This window comes from Orbicella faveolata, unplaced genomic scaffold (assembly GCF_042242905.1).
Source record: "Orbicella faveolata isolate gen_17 unplaced genomic scaffold, um_ofav_v1 contig_12, whole genome shotgun sequence".
Lineage (NCBI taxonomy): Eukaryota > Metazoa > Cnidaria > Anthozoa > Scleractinia > Merulinidae > Orbicella > Orbicella faveolata.
The window spans coordinates 13,522,335-13,540,593 of NW_028301539.1; the positions used below are offsets into that span (position 1 = coordinate 13,522,335).

At 37.9% G+C, this 18,259-nt stretch overlaps 1 protein-coding gene and 1 pseudogene across 3 annotated transcripts in view; both read right to left on the minus strand.

Annotated features, from left to right (window-relative positions):
* Window positions 1-18,259, minus strand: part of LOC110057937 (ubiquitin conjugation factor E4 B-like) — a 320,893-nt gene that overhangs the window by 68,685 nt on the left and 233,949 nt on the right. For all 3 annotated transcript variants that reach the window (XM_089283777.1, XM_089283778.1, XM_089283776.1), the window contains 3 exons: window positions 15,431-15,548; window positions 14,218-14,335; window positions 13,941-14,067 (listed from right to left, as the gene is read on the minus strand). In XM_089283777.1, coding sequence (XP_089139903.1) covers window positions 13,941-14,067; window positions 14,218-14,335; window positions 15,431-15,548 — 363 coding nt within the window. The remainder of the gene's footprint in view (window positions 1-13,940; window positions 14,068-14,217; window positions 14,336-15,430; window positions 15,549-18,259) is intronic.
* On the minus strand, window positions 10,108-12,890 carry LOC149116756 (uncharacterized; annotated as a pseudogene).

An 18,259-nucleotide genomic window follows, 5' to 3' on the forward strand; every position in this document is an offset into this window, starting at 1 on the left:
AACCTTATATTTTGACCAATATATCTTCCTTTCACAAAGCCAGTTTGGTCAGGATGGATCATCCTTGGTAAAATATTTTCTACTCTCTTTGCTATTATGTTTGACGTGATCTTATAATCTAACTTTAAAAGTGTAATTGGGCGCCAATTTGAAAGTTCTGACAAACAAGAATTGTCCTTTGGCACAAGAGTTATTACACCTCTGCGTTGAGATATCGACAGCTTTCCTTCTTTGTATGCAGTGTTGAAACTATTTACTAAGTCGTGACTCACCAAATCAAAGAAGCAATTGTAGAATTCCGCCGTGAAACCATCATCTCCAGGCGACTTACCAGTGGGGAAGGTGTTTAAGACTTTGGAACATTCCTCTATCGTTATGTAACCCTCTAGGTCCTCTCTTTCTTTGTCTATTAATTTATCAGTTTGCAGATCACACACAAAATCATTAAAGGCCTCATTGTTATCCTCGTCATGCGAAGTATATGAATTCTCATAGAAGGATTCGATTTCTTTCATTATCTCGTCTTCTTCAACAAGTATTTTGCCATCTTCTCTTTTTATTTCTGTAATTACTTTACGGTTGAAATTCCTTTTCTCTAAATTAAAGAAGTAGTTTGTGGGTTTTTCACCTTGTTCAACCCACCTAACTTTAGATCGAAAGATTCCACCTTTCCCTTTGGCTTCATAGATATGTTGAAGTTCGATTTTTAAGTTGTCGTAATCTTCAATTTCAGCACTTAACTGTTCATCCATATTACAGTTGTTAATTTTAATTTCTAAAGCTTCCAAACGCTTTTGAAGCTCCGTTTCTTGAATTCTCCGTTGTTTTTCTTTGTGTTTTGAGTATGAAACCATTTCCTGTAAGAACTTATGAATCTTACCGCAAGCTGCAAGAATGCACAAGAAGTTGCTACATGTCAAGCTATCTGTTCACAGTGCCGTGTTGGTCATTGACATACTCAGCACTTGCTTGCAATGTTATCCATAAGATAAGTCACTATAGTGGGAAGAGATATAGTATCTTTATTTTTCGAAGAGCTGAGACCAGATCTGGATTTATGTTTGCTGACGCTGTGAAAATAATATCGAACATACTAACTTATTACGTAGCCACAAATGAACCTGAGCTGAGCTAACCTTGAGCATGTTCATGTCACCTACAGAAAAAACCCCTTTCAATCACCTTTAAACTTCGTAGTCTGGTAGCAGATTGTGTGACAATCACAAAACATCTCCAAAAACGAAGTTCCTGAAGAAACAATCCGTGTAGAAAAAAATCGAAACTACGGTGTAGTTAGCCTGGGTTCCACCATTTTTTTTCCTTTTGCACGATCTGTGAGCGAAGACAACTTTCATTCAAATCTCACACTGAACCACAAAGATTGCATGTATAAACAAATGAGACGCTATGATGTTGTCAATTTCTTTAGAACTTTTGCCGCAAAAATGTTTTGTTTCTAAACAAACGGTAATCAAGGGAACTTGAAAGTGAATGGCTTTCATAAATTATACCCCGTTTACATCACCAGTATGTTGTGATAAGCGCATGAATGGTTTTCTCAACACCAAAATCCCATGTGTTTCCCTTGTGCATTCCTCTTTTTTTGAGGAAAACCCCATTCTGCCATAACTGAAATCTCACCGGTGAGTCAGGTACGCTGGGTAATTTGTGGCCCATAGTTCTTTGCTTGTGGAGTTTGATATGTGTTTGATCAAACTTGTTTTAACCGTTTGGCCACTCACTTCAACATCAGCATGTTTGGTCACCAAACATTGTTTCATGTTTGGTCGCCAAACATTTCCCATTTGGACAGGCCTTTAGACAGCATGCATGCAGCTTGAATAAGTATGATAACAATCATGTTGTTGCGATGCCTTGAATTTGCATAAAGTTTCAAATGTTACTGACGCAAGAGAAAGTCACGCTTTTTTCATACATGCATAGTCCTGTGCATGTCATGTCTTTGCTGCCTGAGAAACTTGCTTGTTTTAAAATTTGGGTTATATTTGGAAACTACTTCCCAGTAAATATGTTGTTTTTTAAACCTTGTCATTGGGCCATTCCATGCAGAAGAAGCCAATTCAAATAAGCTCACATTGCGCCACTGCCACACCGCCTGTCTGGGACTCAGGGACACAACATAATAACAATTGGTAAGAGTAAAATTTCCTCCATGTTGCCAAAAAACAAAACCAAGCAAAGAACAATATGGTAATATAAAGAAACACACAATAATCATGGCTGTTGCCTAAGGAAATTTTTCAGGAGCCCTTCTGGCTCGTCACTTCAAAAGTTAGGAGCCCAAGCCATTGTTTTAGGAGCTAGACTGTTCACAGTCCCCTATTTTTCCATGAGATCGTAGATGTCGATCGTTGAGCTCAACGGACCGCCATCTTGGTCTCTTGATGTGAGCGAAACTGGAGAGAGTACAAAATGCCGTGGGTAGGGCTGGTGGAGGGCACGGCTGGCGGAAAAAATAGGGAGACTGTAACAGCTTCACTCTGTCTTGTGTTCAAGGGGCGCGGCCGCCAGTTTGGCACCTCGGTTGATCAAATCAATTAACAATGTCCTCCCCTGAGAAAAAACCTGTCAGATCAGGGATGATGATATGAATACATATTACTGTGTTGTGAATTTTGCAACATTTTGAAGGTTTACTAAGTTGAGTCGAATGAATGTGGGATGGAAAAAACTCTTCCCTGGCTCCAAAAAAAGTGGCACAGTCTGCGGGGAATTCCAGTTATACAGATGCATGCCGTCTTTGTGGCATTAATAGTAAAATTTCAGTCGGAAATAAGAACAACCAACAGAGCTTTCAGCCATTTCCTTTGCCAAAACGAAACTTTGATATATTAAACTCTTGCCAAAACCAGTTGGAAGAACCACCAAAACATCTTTTCCTTCGAGTAAACGAGAAACAGCCTCCTTTTGCTCACGCTTTAAGGTGGCCGAACACAGTTTTCGCGTGCACTTTTGCTGATGCAATTCAGTGCGCGCACAAGGATTGCAAAAAAACAAACATGCCGTCAATAGAGCGATCATTTTATTTACTCAACGTCCGCACTATCTGTGCTATTTTTCTCTATAATTGAACGCAGTGTATTGATGGCTTTAGTCTTTTATCACAAATACATGTTAGAAAAGGTAAAAATGGAAAGAACTCAGCAATTCTCAGCTTTTTCTTTTTTACCGAAAGAACCCAGTTAAACGCAGCGCATGCGTAGTAAGTAAAAAAATTGCGCTTGAATGAAAATTTGCACTCTCGGAAATACGCCTATTTCTCGAGAACCACTCATTAGAATTTCACGAAACTTGGCACGAAAATACTTTAGGAAATAAGTAACTGGAGTATTGAAAATAATTGAACTTTAACAGAGGAAACTCTAGATATTCCAGTAAACCTTCAACAAGGGATAATTAAAGATCTCTCTGTTAAATTATTAGCAAAATGGTGTTAACTTGTGAGAATCGTTACAAGCTTGTTGCATGCAAATTATAAAGAAAATCTAATCACTAGATTTTCTACAAATAAACAAAACCGATTTTAAAGGCCTGTTTATTTTTATTCGTGTTGCCATGGCAACAGCACTTACGTCAGCTTAACCATCAAAAAACCAAAGTTTGTGTTGTTAACTTGATTGCTGCCATTTTTGGCGACCGAGAGATCAAGGGTTTTAGAGAAAAAGGTGAATCAAACACGGGTATCAAAAACTGTGTTCAGCTACCTTAACACCAATCCTCCAAGACAAGAAGCAGACAGACGTACGATCAAAGTCAAAACATTCTCCAGAAAATTCACTTGAAATCGATGCCATTTTGGCCTGAGCTGAGAAGTGATGAATGTCATTTTCTGTCACTCAAGTTGTCAACGCTCTGCTATGCTCTGATGAACTCTATTGTCCCTTCGACCAATCGGGTGTTGCCGTTGCTGGAGCAACTAACGCAGCGAACACCAGACAGAGGGAAGTTGTTACAGTCTCCCTATTTTTTCCGCCCCGTCACCCCCACGCTATTAACCGCACCACCACTACCCACGGACATTTTGTACTCTCCCCAGTTTCGCTCGCATCAAGAGACCAAGATGGCGGCCCATCGAACTCAATGATCGACATCTATGATCTCACGGAAAAATAGGGGACTGTGAACAGTCTATTTAGGAGCCCAGTGTAAAAGTTGCCATGGCCAATGCTAGGGATTGGGGGTTTGGGAAGGGGAGGGGAGGGGGTTTGGAGCAACTTGGAATATCCCGGGGCGTGTCCCCCTTCTCTCTGTTGAGATTTTCCTTGAGACACTAATGTGACTAAAATTTTTGGAATCAAGCATTCAGCAAAGGTCATGACTGAGGAAGAATATTATTTACGTTAAAATTTAAGCAAAATAAATTAAATTCAATAATTGGCGTATACAAGCAAGCGCTGTGCTGTTTTTTACAAAATTATGTTGTTGCTTTTGTTTGTGAGTTTTGCCATTCTAGAGAAGCCAACCTAAAAAAATTTAAATCTGGGAGATTGCCAATTTTTACCTTCTCAGCCCTAAAAAAATGTTAATAGTAGAGCTCCTCCAATTCAGATACAAAACTGCATCAAATATTCAAAAATTTTGCCCTGAAAAAGGGAAAAAACCAGCCAAAATAAGCACTTTCCCTGGAATCCGGGAGATTAAATGGCACTCATGGGAAACAGAGATTTGGTGTGTATCCGGTAGACTCCTGGATAATCAAGGAACAAAACAAGACACATTGTACAAATCATGAAACGCAAGCTGCAAATGGAAACAAGTAAAAATGAAAGAGGCATTTGGGGGGTTTGAGTCTGGCCCCACTGAAATGTGCTTTCCTTGGTGGGGCATTTTAAATTACCACAGAAACTAAAAATACAAAGAAAATATAGAAAATACTCTTTGCACTGTTTCTAGTTTTATAAGCTAATTGTCTATGCCAGTTAACTTAACTTGGCAGTGAGCAACCTGCAAGCCTTAGTTACTTTGGTCACTGTGCACATTTACTTTCTGTTTATTGTTATTTTTGTTTGTGTTCTTGTAATGATAATGTTATGTTATATGTACTTACAGATTGATTGTTAACAATAAGGGAAATAGTGCAAAACAATAAAAAATCTGGAAATCTGGAATGATAATGTAATTTCGTACTTTATGTTTAAATATGATGTCAACAGCATCATCACTCCATTTTCCAAAAATATTTGTTGCCAAAAATAGTTATATTGCAACTGGAATATTGCCTTCTCGTCAGAAAGGTAATATTTAGATTTATTTAAGCCTAAAAGCACAGCTCCTAGGCCGGGTTGTTCAAAGCCTAATTAAGTTAACCCAGGATTAAAGCAAGAATTTGTTTTCAGTTTTGTAACTTTGCAGTGAGGTTTTCTGTATAATTATTGTTTGGCCTTCTGTTTTGAGTTTGAACAATCTCAAAATACATGAAACAAAAGCAGTCAAAAACATTTGTCTTCAAGAAATACTTATTCTTCGGTTAACTTTTAATCCTGGGTTACCTTTAACTGTCTTTCGAACAACCTGGCCCTGTTTACAGCGAGTTAACCTGACACGAGCCCATGATCCAATGGAAATAAGCACTTGGTCCACAGTCAACTTCAATAAAGTATGTGACCTCAATGAGCTTTAAACTTGAGCCTGCAATATGTTCATGTGATACTGGTCAACAGATACCCTGTTTTGACAGGTGTCACCTGACCATAACATGGATGTCCAATATCAAAGGACGCTATATAAATCAAGGCTGCATGTCTCTTTCAACCTATTAGCTGGAGTATGGCCTCCATCTTGCGCAACTCCGCCGTCGCCGTCGCCGTCGCCATCGCCATCGCCATCACCATTGGGCGAAAGCGCTAATGAGCAACACTACCCATGATAACCACAAGAAAATCAATTCATGGGTTTCTTTTTCTTTCCTATATGAGAGGCTTAGAGGCCTTAATGGGGACGTTTTTTTGAAGTTTGCAATGATCATCACTGGTTTCTGTGCAAAGAGTGAGGCCCGGTAATGAAATTAAGTGAAAATGGTGAATGTTTTTTTCTAAAGGAAGGAGAAAATCTTAGTTGTTATTATCCTCCCCCCCCCCCACCCCTCACTCTAAGAAGGTGTGGTTATCAATCATGGACTATCTGCACAGCCTCTGGCCATTGAATTTTTGTGGCAAAAAGTCTGGGCATTTTTTCTGTACGAAAAATTTTTTTGGGAAATTTCAAGCCCCCCCACAAACAAAAATTTAGTTTTTGTGACAGTTCCCTTTTCCTTTATGCTACGATGACATTTATGATGATTCTTCTGCGACAACTTGCACGTGGTGAGAAGTGAAAAACAAACTTGCGGTCAGACAATCTTAAAATATTGGGAAAAAAGACAAGTAAATAGAGGAGTGAAGGGAATTTCTCACATATAAAAACCTGTGTGATCTTGGCTTGATAGGAGTCACATAATGACAAAAATTCAGAGACTTCCCCTCATGCATTAATAGGTAATGTAAACATATTCGGAGAATTGTCACCAAACAATTAACATAAAGCCAGCAAATTCTTGGGATGAACATCTTGAAAATCTTGTTTTAATACAGCACTTAGACAGGAAAAGAAACACCTTTTCGTCCAGAAATAGATAAAACGATCTCGAGCAAACAAACATGCTCTTTCTACGTGAGAAAAGAAATCAAAACGCTCATAATTTTCTGAACATTATTTGCATACGTGTCGCAGAAATCGAATTAGAACACATGGATGCTCCTAAATCAATATATTGTTTTCCATTATTCTAAACAGTTTATTGCGAATGTTACTCTGTGTTTTCTACGAGCCGTACAGTTCTCATTGGGCTTGCCATGTATGGCTTTGCTTGTTCTTAAAAATGAATGCTAGTTTCTTGAGACGCTGCTGTGTGATCTGGAAGTGTAAACAACATACATTTTGGACATTTGGTCAGGTCAAGCAAGTTGCAGGGTAAACAATAAGTCCTCCCTCAAGCGTTCGAAACGCTTGTTCAGGTTTAAATCTTTCAAATCGAAGCAATGTGAAAATAAATTATATAATAACTAAACAAGAGGTTATTTTGATGGTTCTTTATTAAATATACACCTTCAAATTTTCTTTGAACACATGCAGTCCACCTGACCAGTTCTACAAAAAAAAATGAGTATGTTGCACTGTGTTATAAAGAAGGCAAAATATGAGAAACAAAAACCCGTATCTCGTATATTGCTGCTTTAAAGGCGGCGACAATATATTCAATACAAAAACTCTCAACTTGGCTGATGTTTTGAGTTTTTCACCTTGCGTGATCAACTTGTTGTTGCAAATAGTAGAGAGCGGGTCTACTTTGAGCAACAAATTTTTTTTTTTTTACTTACAACACTAACTCTATTTACATTATATTGCTCTAATTATTTACACTATTTAAATTACAATAACTAAACGACTTACATTACTAACATATACAGTTACACGACTTACACAATTAAGAAATACAGTGACGACAAGGGGCAAAGAAAAAAAAAAAACTGAGAAGAAAAATAGCTAGTTATCATTACAGCTTGAGGTTGTAGTACAGAAACATAAAAAAACAGACCAAAAGCATGTGGTACATTAAAAGTAAAATGAGTTATGCATCTGACAGGAGGTTAGAAATAGATTAATGGGTAGGAGATAGATAACCCTACAGAAAATATAATCTAAAATATTAATTAAATCCTCATATATCCTGTAAGAGGTTTCCATTTCTTCGTGTCTCCACTTTTTGTTTCTATCTCATATTGTAATTTTAGTGTGCATATGAAAAGCGTAAGATTTGGATGATCATTTTTTGTTTTAGCGAGCCATATGCGATATCGTGCTAAGAGAAAGCAGTAATTTATAAGAAGCACAAATTGAGAGATATCTGGCCTCAGACCCAAAGCAGTAATATTTGTCAAAGCATAATCTCTAGGAAGTAAATTTAAGAATTTAAACTGAAACTCTATCAGCTTAGTGCTCTTTGTGCATTTTTTAGCTAAAAGATAGGCAGCATTCCAATTTATGTTGTCATTTATTGGTAGGCCACAATCCTCTAGCCACTTCTTTTGACTTGACTCTGGGGTTAAACTCTTGTTATTAATCAGTTTTTTATATATTATTGTAGTTGCTTTTTTGACCTGCAAAATTCTTGTTGTAAGTGGCTCATATTCGTGGTCGGTGTTCTGTAAATCTTGAAAATTAGAATCAGTCCGAAGAGACTTTACAGCCGATATTAATCTGTAGAAGCTGAGAGGGTGAGGGTCTATTTCATACTTACAGCGGAAATCATTTAACGAGAGAAAGTTGTTGTCTGGTCCTAAAAGATGTTTCACCCGAGTTATTCCCTTGGTGAACCAATTTAAAAAAAAAACTGTTTTGTTGGCTATCTTTACTAGGGAGTTATGCCAAAGTTGTTGATCCAGAAAGTGATCTTTTGATGTTATTTCAGGTTCAAAGTTAACTTCCGCCCAGATTCCTAATAGTTCTTTTAAAAAGGCATCCTAAGTTGTTATTGTCGATAAGGTGTCTCTAACGTTGAGGTTGTAGGAAAAAAAGTTTTGACAGCCATATTTTTTTAGGGTTATATCAAAAAAGATTTTCCATTTTCCCTTATTGTTGTTATCTAAATATTTTTTAATCCATGTGGTTTTGAGGGATTAATTGAAGGAACTAATATCAATCATTTTTAGGCCACCACCACCGAAATCATTGATCATTACCCTCTGTTTTATCTTGTCACCTTTACCATTCCATAGAAAAGTGTAGAGTAAATCATTTATTTCTTTTAAAACCCTGTAGTTTGAGCGAAGAGGCGAGAGTAGATAAACCAATTGGGAGACCACTAGTGATTTGATAACAGTGATTTTCCCTAACAATGTGAGTCGGCGGTATTTCTAGCATCTCAGGATTTCTTTCACTTTTTCAAGTTTCTCATTGTAGTTTAAAGAGGCAGATAGTTCGGGATCTGTTGAAATCCATAGACCTAGGGATTTTACTTTGTCTTTTGGCCATTTAAGCTCTTTTCCTGATAACAGAATTTTATCACTTCCAATACTTGCGCCAATCCATTGAGCTTCCGTTTTCTTATTATTGAGTCTGAGGCCAGAGACTTTGCTGAAATCGTCAAGCATTGCAAGGGATGAAAGGAGAGATTCACGTGACCCGTCTAATATAAGTGTTGTGTCATCGGCATACTGACTTAACTTAATTTCCACATTATTTACAGAGATTCCCTTTATATTAGTATTTTTCCTAATTGCTGTGGCCAGCACCTCGGCCGATAGGATAAATAAATAAGGTGAGAGCAGGCAGCCTTGCCTAACACCTCTTTGAATTTCAAAAAAATTACTTGCCCATCCATTATTCAGAATACAGCTTTCAGTATGACTATACAGGGTTTTCACCCAGTTAATTAGCGAAGCACCAAAACCGTAGGATCTTAATGTTCCATGTATGAAGGACCATTCGAGAGAATCAAATGCCTTTTCAAAGTCAATAAAAAGTAACAGGCCCGGGATATTCTTTTCTGTGGCATATTGGATAATAGAGTCAATGAGTCTGATATTTTCGCCTATAAATCTGCCCTTCAAAAATCCTGTTTGATCATGATTGATAAGGTGTGGAAGTACTAATTTAATTCGGTTTGCAATAGATTTTGCTGCGATTTTGTAATCAGTGTTCAACAGGGTAATAGGCCTCCAATTTTTGATGAAGTATAGTTCCGCATCTTTTTTTGGAATTAGTTTTATAACCCCTCGTCTTTGTGTTACTGAGAGGCAGCCAGAGTCAATAGCATAGTTGAGGGCCGAGATTAAAAAAAAAGAAATGTCTTTCCAAAAAACTTTATAGAATTCGGCGGGAAGTCCATCCGTGCCTGGCGTTTTGTCAGACTCCATCTTCTTCAGGGCTTCGAAACATTCCTTTTGAGTTAAGGGGCCTTCACATAAAGTTTGTTCTTCATTGGTCAAAGAAGTGGAGTTCACTTCAGAGAGGAATGTTGACTGGATGCTGTCGGGGCTTTTTGACGTATAAAGATTTTTATAAAAAGCCGTACATTCAGATAAGATATCTCTGTCTGTGGTGACAAAGTCGGTGTCATTAATTTTTAATTGACTAATTGTTCCTTGTTTACAGTGCCTTTTTTCGAGATTTAGAAAATATCTGGAGTTCTTTTCGCCCTCGTTGTACCATTGCGACTTTGACCTAATGATAGCGCCTTTGGTTCGATACTCAAAAATGTTTTCTAGCTCTTTCTTTAAGGTAAAAATTCTTTCAGCAACAATATGATATGAGGGGTTACTATTGCTTGCATTGTCTAAATGTTTTTCTAACAAGGCGATTTCACGTTCCAACATTTCTTCGCGTTTCCTTGTTGTCGCGTTTTTGTATGCAGTATAAGATATTGATTTTTCTTGCACCTTTAATTTAATCATCTCCCAAAGCAGAGCTGGGTTCACTGAGGTGTCGTCTTTGTATTGTTTCACAGTGCTTTCAATTGTTGTTTTAATTTCTTGGACATATCTCATTTTGGATAAAAGGGACGTGTTCAACTTCCAAAAACCTTTGCCTCTGGGGTTCGAGTGTAAAGCTAGATTCAGAGTAATCATCGAATGATCCGTTTTGAAACCAGGAAAAATATCTGCATGGGTCACATCAGATAAAGATGATTCACTTACTAGAAAAAAATCGAGTCGGCAATGTATGAATGGTTGGTTTTGGCGCCAAGTATATCTCCTGGCTTCTGGGTTGAAAAGTCTCCAAATATCAGTCAAACCAAGATTTTCAGAGAAATCTCGAATCACTTCTAAGGCATTTTTGTGTGTTCTGGCAAGGCCACCCCTCTTGTCTTTTTCGACATCAAGAACTAAGTTAAAGTCCCCAAAAATTATGATTTCACCACATTTAAAGTTTGATAAATGATCGAAAAAAACCTGAAAGAAGTTTGGATCGTCTTCATTCGGAGCGTAGATGTTAGCCACAGTCAGACACTTGCTATCAGCAACGATATCACATATTAGAAAGCGTCCATTCGGATCCAAGAAAACCTTGTGGATCTGGCAATTGAAATTATTATTGAAAAGAATACCAACCCCTGCTTTGTTGCTGCTGAAGAGCGCTTTGTACCCCCATTCACAAGACCATATATCGGTAGTTTCTCGAGAACAATGGACCTCTTGCAGCATATATATAGATTGCTTTTTCGCTCTCAGCCAGTTAAACACCTCTTTTCTTTTGGCATTGTTTCCCAATCCCCTGACATTGAGGGAAACTATTTTCAGATCTGTTGTATTGTGAGTAATGAAGGAGGCTGAGTTGACTGTTTTGCATTTTCACAATAAAAGATATCTAAATGACCACATGCCTTTAAACTATTGTTAATTAGATAGATTTTTATGCCCTGGAGACAGTAAAACGAAAACACACACAAAATGAATAAAATTACTAAAGGACTTATGGTGGAGAAATTAGGCGACTTGATTGCTTGCTACAGCAAAAAAGAGAAAAAGCCTGCAACTCTATTAGCCCGTTTAAGTTGGTGACCGCCTCTAATTGGTGAAAAGCATATTGGCAATAACGAAACTGCGAGAAGTTTGAACAATTTACCGGTCAATCTGAACAAAGTTTATTTAGTGTTAATTAAATAGTAAATTTTTGCCTGATCGGCCACAATTTACCTCTGATATACAATTTATCCGGTTGAGATTGGCTGAAGGAGGCAGCAACTCCATTTTTCCTGGCATCCTTAAAAGCTCCCATCTGTACTTTGCGACGGGTAATGATTTCCTGGGGAAGGTCTCGGAACATTTGAAAGTTAGTGCCTTTAAGCCGGTGACCCAGTAAAAGATCTGTTGACAGTCTTTATATCTAAGGAAACGGGCCAGAATAGGACGCGGATTTCCATCCTTGCTTTTTCCGATGCGATGTACTCGCTGAATTTCTACATTCCTTGCATCCCTATAACCAAGATCACGTTCCAGAAAAGTTCGGAGAACTTCTTCGGTGTCTTCACTAGTGCGGCCGCCTATTTCTGTCAATTCTTCTATGTTCGTGAATTTGATATTCTCCCGGCGAGAGTAGGCTTCTAAGTAAAGATTTTTAGTGTGGATCTCGTCTAACAAATCCCCATTTTTCTGGCATTTTGTCGTGAGCTCTGCTAATTGAGTTTCATAGAGTCGATGCACCTTCTCCATAGCTTCTGTCTTATCCTTGAGTTGTTGTCCAGTAAAGTTGATCCCTGCTTTTAGATTGTCAATATCTTTCTTCGCTGTTGTTTGGAAATCTTCTAGCCTTTGGGTTCGTTTCTCTAAGTTCTCGAGATTGGCTTCAATTTTCTTCACGGCGGATTCTATTGAATCAAGCTTTTCCAGCTTTGCTAAGATTGCTTGTAGAGTTGCACCAACATCTTGTGTCATACTGAGAGCTGTCATTATTTCGTCTTTGTGATGCGTTGGCGAGGAGTATGGCTTCGTTTTTTTGATTTCCGGTGAAAGAGATGATTCGTCGGAAGAGTCTGAGGATATGGTTTTTCTTTTGGTCAAAAACTGACCGAAAAAAACGGCCATTTACCAAAAACAGAGCAGAAAGATCGGCGGGCAGCAGCAACGCACGTCTTTACGTCGCCATTACTCAACCCAGTCCAACAAATTTTGGCATTGCTGCTCATTCCTCAAACTCACAACTTGTCACGCATAGGGTTTGTGTATCTTGTGAAACAGTCTCAAAGCTTACCACATGAAGCCTTCCATGTTGCGACAAAACCAACCTTGAATCTGGACTAAAAAACAGCAGGAACTACCATTGGCTACAATGTAATTACGTGTAGCCAATAACAATTTGTGTTGCAATTTGCGACTACCATGAAGAAAAAAAAACACACGACTTAATTTCTAATCCAGATTGCTTCGCATCCACGTAATGAGATGGGGCTATGCTATGTTAATAGTGGAGCCCGCTATTAACAGAGACACAACCACTGGCATACATGATGTAGATTTATTCAATACTGAGTTCACAATGCATTATAGGGCTGTTTTGTGAGCAGAGAGAGATTTTGTTGCCGTGATTTGGCCTATATTTCTCATGCAAAATAAGACCAGGGCAACTGTTGTTTTCAGTTTAATTTGTCGTGAGACTGATTTTATGACTGATTTCATGAGAAACATTGTGGCTGGTCAGAATAAGCGGTAGCCATGTACGATCGATGACCGGCAATGGTTGGAGTGCTTGTCGATGGGGATTTTTCAGCCAGTGGAAGAAAGTTACGATCAGGAATTGCTTGTAATTCCTGGTTACACTGGATATAAGTCATCCGACAGATTAGATGGGAATGAAAACTCCACGTGTAGGTGCCCACTCGGGCTCCTTAAACAAAAATTTGCGACTTGTTCAAGAACATTAAAATCTTGCGAGGAGGAAAAATTAATAATTATAAGGTCATTTAAGAAGTTTTCAAAAGGAGCAGTTTTATTAATTTCGTCCTTTGCCGTGGAAAAATTCAGTTATAAGCTGTTTGGCCGCTCATAGCAGTGGTTCACATGAGGAAAAAACTTCAGTATCAACTTAGAGTTTAATCTGATTGGAGTTAAGAATTTGCTGCTTTAATACTTCTTAGGGTAAGTGCTCGAAAAATATAAATTCAACCATACCTTGTGCCTTGGTGAGTACTGTCTTTTTACGAAGTTAGCGCAAAGAAGTTCTTGCTGTTCTAAAATCCTACCACAAAGGAGTTCTTGCATTTTGCAGGATCCAAGCATAAGCGACCCACAAGAAGCCGCAAGAAGTTGCTGGCTTGCAGACACAAAAAGTTCTTGCACGTGCATTATTTTTGGGCTCTACTGTAGCCATGACATTACTTTGAAATAAGTTATCCAAGTATTGCACTCTTAAGACCATCAAGTCAAATTTCATTAGGGGAAGCTCACCTGCTTTGCTTCATTATGGCCTGCCTGTGGCTCACGTCTTCCCATAAACTTTTCATTATAATAGAGATGTGATACCGTATGCTGAACTTGTCATAAAACTCATTTGAGCTACCAGTTGTTTCTACATCTGTAGAGTAAACACAAGAAAAAATCAAGACAGTTGTATCAAAGGGGTTTTTTAGAATAACTAACTGGTTACAAGGTGGGGGGTTGACAGATATATCATAAGGCAGGACTCTATTGTATTTGCATACCTATTTTAATCAAGAGAATGTACCTGTGTAAAAATTCATGAGCGCTGGAGCTAAATTTCCCATGGCCAACGGATGAGAGAGTATCATCTCATGAATCTTCGAGGCCACTGGTTGAATGTGTGGATTCATAACAAACAGCACCTAAAACAGAACACAGTCAATATTATTATCTGATTATGAATCAAGGTCAACAGTTCTTATGCATTAACTGTTTTTGGTCAGCTATTATGTGCTGTGTTATTACCTTGCCTTAAACTTGTATAATTTATTGCTCAAAGTCTTTTTTTCAGGAACGCCTTAGCAGGAAATTTCAACATATTTGACTAGAGCTATGCAGTAAAAAAACAAGCATTTAATAGTTCAAGAGCAGGGAAACTCTACCTAATGTAACTAGGGGTTAACATGTGCAGAGGAATCTTGACTGACATCATTGGTTACATTTTAGCTCATTACCAAACAACCTGCTTTAAAAAACCTTAAAATTTCCTGATGGCAAAAGAGCTTAAATCTGTGTCATGTAAAAGGTTAAGAATCCTCAATACATCTGGTCCAAACTTCTGGGTCCAGTTGTTCGAAAGCCGGTTAACACTAATCCAGGATTAAAAGTTAATCAGAGTTCAAATTTCTCTTGAATTAAAGTGTTTTCACTGTCCATGTTTCCTGGAGTTTGACATTAGTCAAAGCCAAAACTGTAGGAAGAACATTTAAACAGAAAACTTCACTGAAAAGTTACAAACTGAAATAAAAAATTACGCCAATCCTGGATTAGCTTAATCGTGCTTTGAAAAACCCGTCCCTGGATTGTAAGTCAATTCATAACATGACATATTTTTAGATGCATGTCACTGTCTTTAATGACTAAATTACTTCTAAAAAATAATTACCAGTATACGTGTAGGAATCATTTGCGTGTTACAATAATTTGAAAGGCTGGAGGAGAAAAGGTCGTAGAGAATAATTTTTTATTCAAAAATTTAATATGTAAAAATATAAAATTTTGTGTACAGGGTGTCTTAATGTGTCCAACATTGCTTTTAAGTAATTACACTCTGAAGGGTCAGTTTATGAACCTTTTCCCATACTTGACTTTCTTAGTTCAGAAATGTTTTTCAACAAACTAACATGAGCATAACATGTCTGGGCTAAGCTACTCAAAATGTGGTCAAGTTGTGAGAGCACACCTGAAATACAGGACGTCTTTTTTAAAAGTATTGAATTGATTAATGTTATACAAACCTCGACAATTTTTGCCACAAGATAAGGATTTGAGATGTAGTTTGGTGAACAAACGAAGACAACAAGAAAAGTAACAATATCGCTCATAACAGGATCCTCCAGTACTACATACGCATACCTAACAACAGTAACACAACAATGAGCAACAGAAAACATCTAACTATATCCAGTAGTAAAAAGAGCCCCCCTCAGCCCCACAAGACTAATTTGCTAAAATATATTAGTATTAATCTACTACTATTCTATCACAAATGGCGTGCTCTAAATGGCTACTCTACCCACTATCTATTATAATAACTAGTGAGTTATGACTGTAGCAGTGAGCACTTGTTAACAAACTAGTGTCCATTTCTTTCTGCTCTCAAAGTGTCTGTGAAGAGAATTTAGATAAAGTTTTGAGCAACTAGTAGATTTACACTAAAACAATTAGAATATTTGCTCTTGATTTATACGTGTGATAGTTGACTTGGGGTGCGCCCTTGTCAACAATGGCACACTAGAAATCAAGAGCAAATAGGTTAAATGTTAACTAGTGAGAAAATCTCATATAGTGCAGAGTGTAATGCAGGACTGTCATTAAGTTTTGCGTCATCTGTTGCCTGTATCTAAAGACTCTAACTTGTTGCTTTGAGTGAACTGTGTCAACAAACGGCAATTTCACCCATAAAATTACATGTAAGAGCCCACCAAGCATACATGTACTCAGCTGTACTGGTTGTTATGGATTCAATGGCCTTTAATGTCAGCCCAGTAAGTTACATCAGTTAATCCAGTCATTTACAAAAGTGGCATGTAGTAGTCCCTAGGACAACTTGGGCTTTACCCTTTGACAAATATGGGCAGATATTGTAGAAACCTTGATTAATAGTTATTCATGTATAGTTATCACGGTGAGTGTCTGCACTTAACAGAGTAAAATAACTTGACATCACTCATTTTAACACAAGCACAATATTTCTTACTTCTAATGCTTTAATGGATAAACAACAAACTTTTAAAACAACTGTGATGGACAACTGCCATGCTTTCATGCAGAACTACATAAACTAGCTTAAGCCGAGACCAGCCCAGTGTCCCAGCATTCCTAACAGGCCCCACTATTGGCAATTTCTACCGATTACAATACTACAAATGCTATGCCTTGTTGTTTACAAATGGCACATACAGTGCAGGCCATTATGTCCAGTAACAGTTCCTGGACTGTGCAGCCAACATCACATAATTATCTCAAAATAAATCAGCATGGCTGATTAGTTCAGGCAGACTCAAGTTCAACTCCTTGGCCAAGCTTGTAAATAGCCAACTGGTTTGCCTTCTGCCAGTTGGGGTTTTTGACCTTGTTGTTTGAAATGCATCATTTGTTCCTGACATGGAATTACTTGGCCCTTGGTTAACTGATGTGAATTCTTTTGTTCTCCACATTGTGTACCACATGCACAGCTAACGGTGTATACATACTTTGACACTGTGTTTGAGTAACCTCTTTGGTGTCTTTTTATAGGGTTAACAAGACCACCCAAGTGATTATCCATACTCCTAGATTGGCATGTATATTAAGAGTACCATTTGTGGTTGCTCTTGCTTTGAGAAAAAGCACATGATGCAAGTAACTGTTGTTTCTGATTTGCACACTCAGATCTTTTTCCAGATGACTAAACCAGCATGTTTAAAGTGACATTCATAATTGTTTCTCACTCCTCTTTAGTAATAAAAATGTAGACCATGTAGAGTGCTTTCTGGAAGGTGTCTTAAGCAGTATATTTAGAGTAACATCCATTCTTAGTTGAGCTGGTGCATACCATAACATGTTGTATGGAGCAAGCAGGTATGGAACATACAATCATGTACAAACTTAGTGTCTTGAATAAGATGGTAAAATGAAGAGTTGTATTTACAGTGCTTTCAGTGTCTTAGCAATGCATTAAGAGGCCATTCAGATCATTTGGTGTAGAAATCAGGAAAATTGAGACATATTTTACAGAAAACAGCAGCCTGCAAAATAATGTCTAACAAAAAATCAAAGTGCTCTATGAGCAACTCGCGATAGAAACAGGTCAATGTAATTATTTATCAACAAGGTTGATTTACGTTTGGTTGAGCACATGGCATTTTCTTTTCCTTTCTTTTCCTTCTTTTTATTGCAAAACACATAACTACTTACATTGTACTTACTCTACTTACAATACGACACTTAGTACTTACTCTACTTACGATACAATACAATACAATGCTTTAATCTACTACTTACACTGTTTACCATGCGAATCTTACATTACAAGGATATGCTTACTCTACAGTACAGCCCAAAAATAATGCATGCGCAAGAAGTGGCGCAAGAAGTTCTTGTGCCATAAGAACACGCAAACCACTGCAAGAAGTAAAAATGTCGTGTTTTTGCGGTTTACCCGCAAGAACATTTGAAACGCAAGAAGTTGAAAGTCTAATCGCAAGAAGTCGCAAGAAGTTGAAAATCTAACCGCAAGAAGCCGCAAGAACTTATGAATCTTACTGCAAGCCGCAAGAAGGCCCAAGAAGTTGTTGCAGGTCAAACAGTCTGTTTGTTTATAAGTGCCATGTTGGTGTCCGAAATGCTCAGCATTTGCTCGCAATGTTATCCATAAGATATGTCACTGCAGTGGGAAGAGATATATTACCAACAGCTGAGACCAGATCTGGATTTATGTTTGCTTATACTGTGAAAATAATATCGAACGCACTCGCGTACTCATGACACCTATGGGAAATAAGCACTTCGATCACTTGAACAGTCTGCTGGCAGATCATGCGACAATCACAAAACGTCTCCATGTAATGCAGCTCATGAGGAAA